Genomic DNA, 9,553 nt, shown 5'->3' with positions numbered 1-9,553 from the left:
AAATCTAAAAAATATATAAATATAAAATACAACAACAAAAAAAAACTATATAGAAAATAAAAAATGAAAAAAAAGAAACAAAAAAAATGAAAAAAAAAGTGCAGAGAAAATAAGAAAATGTAGAAATAAAAAACGAAGGGAAAAACTTAAAAAAGAAAAATACAAAAAATAATTATAAAGATAAAAAGAAATAGTATAAAAATGAAAAATGAAAAATGCGAAGGAAAAAACTAAAAAAAGAAGAGAAAGAAGAATAAAAAAATATTTTTTCTTATTATTCAAATCTATTTTGAGTTTTTAAACTCATTAAAATGACTTTCTATTTTTAGTTATTACTAAATTTTCCCTCTTAAATTATTACTAATGCCATATCAACTATATTAAATTAGAAGGGAAGGAGCAAACCCCGGGCATTAAACATTTTTTACACCTCTATTTTATGTTTGTTGCATGCAAAATATTACCCATCTCAAATTTCAAACGTCATTGTACATAATAGTTTTACACTTTTCTTACTCTAGCCCCAAAAAAAAAAATCCACAAGAAAGATCGCTAAGATTTTTTGTCTCATTTCAATCGTCTCTCTCACCAACTCTCTCAATTCAGAAGTCATGGCATTACAGCTACTATCAATTTTCCTCTTTTCAACTCTAGCCTTATTTTCTCTCACAGAATCCAAGCTCAATGTTGAGTATTACAACAAAACATGTCCTCAATTTGAAACAATCATCCAACGAATTGTCGTTGACAAGCAACTCGCATCCCCCACCACTGCAGCAGGCGCCCTCCGCCTCTTCTTCCATGATTGCATGGTGGGAGGCTGTGATGCCTCGTTACTTATTTCCTCAAATTCCTTTGCCGCAGCCGAGCGCGATGAGGAAATCAACCTCTCCCTCCCGGGGGATGCCTTTGACGTCATTTCGCGTGCAAAGACCGCATTAGAACTCCAATGCCCTGGCATTGTTTCTTGCGCGGATATTTTAGCTGTCGCAACTCGTGACTTGATCACTATAGTTGGAGGTCCGTTTTACAAAGTTCGCCTAGGTCGAAAAGATAGCTTCGCATCATTCACAAAAGATGTTGAAGGACATATAGCTAGGCCTAACATGACCATGGACACAATAATCAACATGTTTGCCTTGAAAAATTTAAATGTACATGAGATGGTGGCTTTAGTGGGGGCGCATACAATTGGATTCTCTCATTGTTCAGAATTTAGAAAGAGACTATTCAAATTCAGCCAGACCTCAGAATTTGATCCTTCTATGAACCCTACATATGCAAAAGCGTTACAAGAACTATGCTCTAATAATACGAAGGATATGGCCGCATTCAATGACGTGATGACTCCTGGAAAATTCGATAACATGTACTACATAAACCTGCAAAAGGGGCTAGGATTGTTGGCTTCTGATCAAGCTATGATTTCTGACCAAAGGACAAAGCCTATTGTGGAGCTTTTTGCAAAGGATCAAGATGCATTTTTCAAGGCATTTTCACATGCAATGGAGAAAGTGAGTCTTTATAAAGTTAAAACTGGGAAAATGGGAGAGGTGAGACGTAGATGTGATGCTGTTAATCGTTTAGAAGTAAATCCGAGCAAGAAAATTGCTAGTTAATTTAAATTATGTAGGTTGATTATCACTACTGAGGAGGAATCTTCTCAGGACACGTTTTAGACTTTTAGTGACAAGGTGCTTTTGGATTATAATGTATAGTTTCCATAGAACATGATAGGGAAACCTACGGTGAATAGCCCAACATTCAGCAAATCCAGATACTGTAGCTTAAGTTTAGAAAATTATCATTTTTAGTCAATGTATCAACTGTATCCAAGTGACTGTATTTGATATAAAATATAATAGTAAAATTCAACTGATTGTATTCGATTAAACTGACTATAAAATTTTGCACATGTATGAATTGTATTCAACTGTATTTACATATGATACACTTATATTTGTATTGAAAAAAAATCAAATGTATCATTTGATGCAAATATATTATTTATATTTGAATGGTTCAATTTGTATTTTCAAATACAATTTATATTTTATAGAACGATACAATTATATCATATATAAATATAAATATATCATTTATATTTTAGGCGCGGCGGTTCAAGTAGTATCAACGAATACAAAAACAATCCACAGAAAGAAAAAGCGGATGTAGGAAAGTGTTAATCAAACAAATTTAAACCTAATCACAAATATCTATCTTATAAGAGGGAATAGGGTGGGAGAAGCAGACACCTCTCCGTCAACGTGCTTGCTTCATCAGGTGCTTCCTTCGTAATTTTACCATCTCATCTCTAATTAATTATTAAAAAAAATTATAAAACCATCTAAGTATTAAAAAATCAATAATATTTAATATTAAATTTACTTGATGTTTTATATGAGACCCATTTAATTTTTTTCCGCAAGTATTTTTGTATATTAATTTTGTTATATCACTTCTAATTAGATGTGTTTGCTGCGTTGTTTTAGTCGTGATTTTACTATGTCACTCCTAATTAATTATTATGACCATTTAAGCATTGTGTCAATTAATAATTTGATAAAAAAGATAAAATAGATATAAAATGATAAGTTAATCAAAATTTTTTCACACGTATTTTTTATAGTAATTTGCTATATCACTTCTAATTAGTTGTTGTGAATCATTAAGACACCTAACTTTACTATATCACCCATAATTAATTATTATGTTCATCTAAGTATCATGACACTTAAATTGGATTAGAAGAAAAAATATTATACATCACAGTAATGTAAAACTTAAATTATTTAAAAAATATAATTGACTATCAATGTCACAAAAATTTGGACAACGAGATCGATATATATTATTTGAAAATTAAACAAATAGTATTATAAATTAAAATAGTTAACAACTTAAAATATCTATTAAAAAATTATTATATATTTTAAAAAATATTATAAATTATAATAATTAAAATAATTTTTTTAAAAATACTCATTGATAAATTTTTAAAAAATATTCGTTGAGTTCGTGCCTTGCACGAGCTACTGGGGACTAGTATATAATGTAGGAAAAAGACATAGTTTTCACCCCAAACTATACATGAAAAGTCTATGTAATACCTAAACTATACTAGTGACCTATTACACACCTAAACTATAAAAAAGTGATACTTATTACACCCTGTCAGACATTATACCACTTGCATGTAGTGTGGTGTTTTACACGCGCTACCACGTCAGCATAATCCGAAAAATAATAAATTTATTATTTTCATAAATTTTTCTTTTTTCTTTTTAATTTAATCTTTTTCCTTTCTTCTTCAATGTCTAAAACCTCCATTGTTGTCAAAGTCCAAAACCTCCATTATACCATATTCACCTCCATAAACTTTATCCCACCAACAAAATTATCATAACAATTAATTTCTTCTAACAATGTTCTTCATTCGTAACCCATTCTCTTTTCTTAAAAAAAAAATTCTCAGCTATAATGGCCATTATTGTTTCAAAAAGTGGCCACTCGATTGTTGGCCTTTATATTTTAAGTGGTAATGACCAACACATTTCTTTACTTTTTCTATTTGTTTTTCAGCTATAATTTTTTTTTTAAAAAAGCTAATATGGTAGCAAGCTCCATTTTTGGATGGATTAATAATTAACAGACAGAGAGGAGAAAGTCGATGATGAATTCAACTTTTTCGACGAGAATTCACCGAAAAACATCCTTGCTACAAAAATTTTGACCTATCCTCCGATATTCGTCATCATTTGATTTTGCCAGATTGCCGGCGAATTAAAAACAACAAATTTAATTTGGATCCAATTTTTTTTTTTTTTTATATATATATATATATATATATATATATATATATTTTATAAAATTTAGTTTTGCCCGTTTAAACATCAAATACAATTTGATTTTGTTCATTATGAAATTAACATTGATTCGATAAAGGTCGAAGATGAATTGTGTTATTTGGGGATGGAGTTGGAGTTTGGAGGTGGGGTGATGAAGAAACTGTGTTGGTTGGGTTGGAGGTTGATACGCCCAAATTAAAACTCTCGTTAGAAAGTGCAAGCGGTCGCTGTCAAATATAGAACCCAACTGGGTTGGGTGTCGAATCCCACAGGGAATACTATGATCACTAAGTATTGTGATTATTATTAGACTGTTGATCGAAGGTTCCAAAGTAAAGGGGGGTTTAAGTTTAGGTGCACAATAATATTATCAGTGTAACGATGAGATGATATGTGTAATAATATTTGATCACAGAGAATGACAAGTTAGGGTTATGTCCACCTTGTAGCTTCTACTTCTCTATTAACTATGAGTAATACGGATTTTATACATGCATGCACTTATAGAGAGATGTATTCTAATTCTAAATCCAAGTGTTTTTCAACCATCAAGGATTTATTCACCTTAGTTCTCTCAAATCCAAAGTGTACAACCAATTGTACGAACTCTCCAAGAAGTTAATCCTGCTAGGGAATTAACGTGTAAAATAGAGGTTGGAAACCCTATTTTCTTGTCACACTCTCTTTTCCAAACAGTAACTTTTCTATCTATTGCTATAATGGCGCATTCCCTATGTTTGCAACCATGAGAATTCAATCAAAATGAAGAGAGTAATGATATAAGTGGATTAACACATCATAAATTCAAAAAAACCCATAGCAATAGAGAGTATACTACAAGGTTTCCATAACCCTAACAAATAAACTTAGCTACTCATGAATAAAACAAAAATCAAACTAGAAATATTCATCATTCCAAAACTTAGAATGATCTTGGTGATAAAGATGACCAGCGAAAGTAAGAGAGAAATGCGTTTCTCTCTCTCTGTCCTCAAGCTAAGCCGCTCTCTCTTGTTTTCAAAATAATATAGAATGTGAATAATACCTAAAAATTCAGCAATAAGGCTTTTAATAACATCCTTCTCTAATAAATTGCTACTGCATCCTTAACTATTTAAAAATATTGAGTTTGCCTGGGAAAAAGTTCTCATGCATCACATTCAGTCCAAGAGCTGCTTTCCTTTTTATGTGAAGTTTTCCTTTGCTGTCCACAGGTCCCCAAAGTGCTGTAATCTTCCTCATTAGTACCTGAAAAGCATGCTAATCACATAGGTCAGCTCACTTAACTAAAAATAGACTAAAAGTGCAAGAATTATGTATTTTATCCTCCAAACTTAGCTAAAACATGGGTAAGTTATGGTGCTTAGACGTATAAATACGCCCAACATCACCACCCCACACTTAAAGCTTTGTTTGTCCTCGAACAAAATAGTACATCCATGCGAATACTTAACTAAAATTCACAAGAGCAACACAAAATTTTCAACAAGACATACACTGCAATTATTAACAAAGAGTAGATTTCTTGATCATTACTAGAAACAACTCACCCTCCAACATAGACTCATTAAGTTGGTTAATTCGTATACACAAGTTAAGCAAAAAAAAAATCATATAAAACTACCCAACAATCATCAACCATGTGCGTTCACACAAAATGTTATCCATAATCACTCATAGTTTTTGCATTTTTCAGAAATATGGGTATAAGAACTTGCTTGCTCTCACTCTCACAAAGAATTCTTAGATTACAACTGATGACCATATGCTTGCCCTTAGTGTAATGCTTCACTAATATCAGAATGCTAAGGTTAGGATCAAATAGGTCTTTACGGGATGTAAAGTAGGCTAAAGGAACGGGTAGGACTATTTTGGCCAGAAATGGTGACTATGCTCCCTAAGCGCTTTAATACACTACATTAGGCCATTTAAACTAACTTTTGACAACCACTCTACCTTCCTTTCATCTACCAACCACTCTACCTTCCTTCACCCATTTTGTTACTCAATTAAAAACACTATGATGGGAATATACAACTCTTTTTTTTTTAACTAAGCATCCCTATGATAGCCACCCTCGATCACAATATTTTCATGTACCAATAACTAAACTTTGGGGGATCACTTTCACCATTTTCCTCTTATTTTGCCACACTCTTTACTCAAATTGATTCTACAATTTAAAGCGATTAGGAGCTTTTGGATCAAATTAAGGTCTTTTCAAAAAAAAAAAAATGGATTAGGCTACATATGGGGTTGCCAAAGAAAATAGCTAAAGGCTCAATGGGTGTTCACTAGGACAATGTACAAAGGTAGGTAAAAAGAAGAAAAAAAAATCAGGGCTGCCAAAGACATGACTAAATCATCTCCTAGACTCACAATCTTTATTTCGCTTCACACACACACACTAGGCAAGTTCTAGCATTAGCCGCAACAAAGAATATACAATAACCTTACACACACATGGCACATGGTCAACTTAATTAAGAGCATTATAAATTCTTGACCCAACAGATAAATGAATTAAACCACAACAATTATCACAGAATGAGTCACAACTTAGAGCCTAAATGTTTAGTGATTCAGCACAAACTCCTGTTATAATGCCATGCCGTCTATAAGAACAATTTCATGCAAAAATCTGACTAATTACAACTAACTAACTACGACTAAACCAAAATGACTATAGAATAAATGCGAGCAAGCAGTACGCAGTGCAACACCCCACACTAAGAAGGAACACACTGCCCTCAGTGTAAATAAATAAGCAAAAACCTAGTTAGTCAGACTCCTCCTCTACATCCGGGGTCATACCCCCTGCGTCAGAATCATCATCAGAGTCTTCATCATCAGAGTTGTCCTCTACATCAGAGTCTAGCAGTTGGTGATCATCGTCTGTCGGCACATCATCATCTAGAGGTTCTTCAAAATTTACCCCCACTCCACACATGGCCCGAGCATGCTCATTAAGCGGGTAGTCATAGTCCAACTGCCGAAGCTTTGCATCAGTCGGCACACGACCCCCATTCATCATAGTAAACCTAGTCATGCCATACAGATGGCAATAAAAACTCTCATCTCGAGCATGTCTCTCAGCAGTGGTAAGGTTGATGCCTTGACCAGTTTCTGGATCTTTGATTTTCGTGAGATCTACCTTCTTCGGGTTATGTGGCAACTTATGGTCTGTTAGCTCCTCTTCAATGTGCTCTTTCCTTAAAATTGCAGTCAACAAATTGCCAAAACTGAAATGGGACCTTTTGTGCATCCTTGCTTTTCACATCGACGTTCGTATAACTGCACCAATGTTGATGGGAATATTTGTCATTAGAGCATAGACCAAGCAGACTCGATCACGCGTGACCTTAGTGTATTGCGTCCCAGGAATCAAGCAGGAATTGACTATTCTTAACCATATACGAGCTTCTCTGTTCAAACAAGCATATGGGTAAGTATTGTGACGCCCATTATCTTTATGACGAGTCCACCGGGTCATGGACCTTGATCCACACAACGTATGTCTGATGGCTCTGTAGGGAGGTCTGTTGTAGAGCTCCTTGAGTGGTGAATGATCCACACTTGGAGTACCCAGGAAAGAGTTGAAGAAATCAACATTCAATTGAAAGACTTGCCCTGGATCTTCATTTCCCGTAGTCCTTGGGGACCAGTTGGCATAAAACTCTTGAGTCAAATCAAGATTACATTTGCCCATGTCTCGGAAGATAAAGTCAAGATTCAGTGCCATAATCTTTGCCAAAATGCGAGGGCAGTTCTTTGCTAAACTTTTCTTCTGCATCGACTCCACATGTACATATTTCTTCACTTTATTGTTTCAATACCGTTCCTTCCCTTCCTCCTCCAGAACCCATTTGATCCCAAAAGTGCATCGAGGCACTTGAAGAGAGGAGAAATCAGCCTGGTCCTTTCTTGACCTTTTTTGACTTTTTTGTGAGGTAGATGCTTTCTCCTTTCCCTGTCGTCCTTTCGGAGCCATGTTACCTGAGATCATAATAGGGTCATGTTAGTCTCATTTCATAAAATTCACTATAATCGAAAAAGAAAATAGTGATGGCACCACCCCACACTTAATTTGTTTGCACAAACTAATTGAGTGAGTGTTGTCGATTGCTCAGACTTCATCGATATACATTTAGATGGTATGTGCCAACAACATTATTAGTGCAGTCACACCTTCAACCCTTCTCTTTACATAACAATTTCTCAATTTGATATAGAGAAGCAGCACACAATGGTCCTGTAATCTTGACTATCATTTCCAACTTTATGTCATTGGAGAAATGCAATCTTTGAACAAGGATACCACATAGAAATCTTATCATGCTATAGCATAGAAATAATTACACAATCTTATGCTTTTGGTTAACCATGATCATTACATCGATGAATGAGTCACTCACATAGTCAAGCTTACAACTCCCAAAATTATGTATTAAACTTTAATATTTCAACTCCATAATAATAAAAAATTATGACAGTGAATACTAATCAATACATGCCGGAGTAAAATCAAGATTACCTAAGAGAATCCTTTCACTCAATGAGATGTATTTTTCAAAAAAAATCATTACAAACTAATCATACTCTTATCACCAAGCACTACTACAAAATCTAGTTAACCATTATAAGCGTAGCACTGAAACAACTACGGAACATGAAAGAACAACTTACTTGGTGATTAATTCGAGATGAATCTGGGAGGGTGAGCCTGCAGGATTAGATGAGAAAAGAGAAGAGCTTGGAGAGGGCAAGGATGCTTGGGCGGCGCTTAGGTTTAAGAAAAATTGAGTGGTGTTTAAGGGTAGAGGATATATTTAAAAGATGAGACATGGGTCGGGTTGGTCCATTGACAAACGGGTTATTAGGCAACATTTACGGTGATAGGTGGCGCCTATAGAATCGCCTAAGCATAAGTAGGCGGCGCCTAACCTACCGCCTATGTTGGCATAGGCGGTGCCTAGCCTATCTCCTATGTGAGACAGTGAGCATAGGCGATGGCATAGGCGGCGCTTAGCCTATCGCCCATGTTGGCATAGGCGGCGCCTAGCCTATCGCCCATGTTGGCATAGGCGACGCCTAGCCTATCGCCTATGTGAGGCAGTGAGCATAGGCGATGGCATAGGCAGCGCCTAGCCTATCGTCCATGTTGGCATAGGCGGCACCTAGCCTATCGCCTGTGTGAGGCAGTGAGCATAGGCAATGGCATAGGCGGCGCCTAGCCTATCGTCCATGTTGGCATAGGCGGCGCCTAGCCTATCGCCCATGTTGGCATAGGCAGCGCCTAGCCTATCATTGAGCCTTACACATTTGACCACTCCCACTTACCTGTATTGTTCCATCATTCCTAGACTTACCATCATTGACATGACTCACTTCCAAATCAAAATTTGGACTAATCTCCTCCTTTGTACTTCATGCACCTATAGTTAATCAAAAACAACAAAAATGATTAGAAGGATGGGTTGCCTCCTACCAAGCGCCTTAGTTTTGGTCGTGGCTCGACTCTTCTTTTTGAATTTTTATTTACCAAAAACAAAATTCTAGTAAAATGATGGGTTGCCTCCCATGTAGCGCTTGATTTATTGTCGCGGCACGACATAGTTATCTCGATTACTCAGACTTCATCAAGATATATTGTGGCTATACCTTTTATCGAGTCGGTTGGACCGATATATAGCTTTACTCTTTGG

The 9,553-nt window shown here is 35.4% G+C and overlaps 1 protein-coding gene across 1 annotated transcript; it reads left to right on the top strand.

The window, feature by feature from the left end:
• The first annotated feature begins 471 nt into the window (after positions 1-471).
• On the top strand, positions 472-2,026 carry LOC107847025 (peroxidase 6). The gene has a single exon (XM_016691275.2). It carries the CDS (start codon positions 612-614, stop codon positions 1,617-1,619), a length of 1,008 nt encoding a protein of 335 aa, XP_016546761.1. The 5' UTR covers positions 472-611; the 3' UTR covers positions 1,620-2,026.
• The last annotated feature ends 7,527 nt before the right edge of the window (positions 2,027-9,553 follow it).

Source organism: Capsicum annuum, chromosome 11 (assembly GCF_002878395.1).
Source record: "Capsicum annuum cultivar UCD-10X-F1 chromosome 11, UCD10Xv1.1, whole genome shotgun sequence".
Taxonomy (NCBI): domain Eukaryota; kingdom Viridiplantae; phylum Streptophyta; class Magnoliopsida; order Solanales; family Solanaceae; genus Capsicum; species Capsicum annuum.
This window is presented reverse-complemented; position numbering and strand designations above follow the sequence as displayed.

What these genes read in the sequence shown, in the direction of transcription:
- LOC107847025 (XM_016691275.2), top strand. Translation starts at nt 612, where the DNA reads ATGGCATTACAGCTACTATCAATTTTCCTCTTTTCAACTCTAGCCTTA.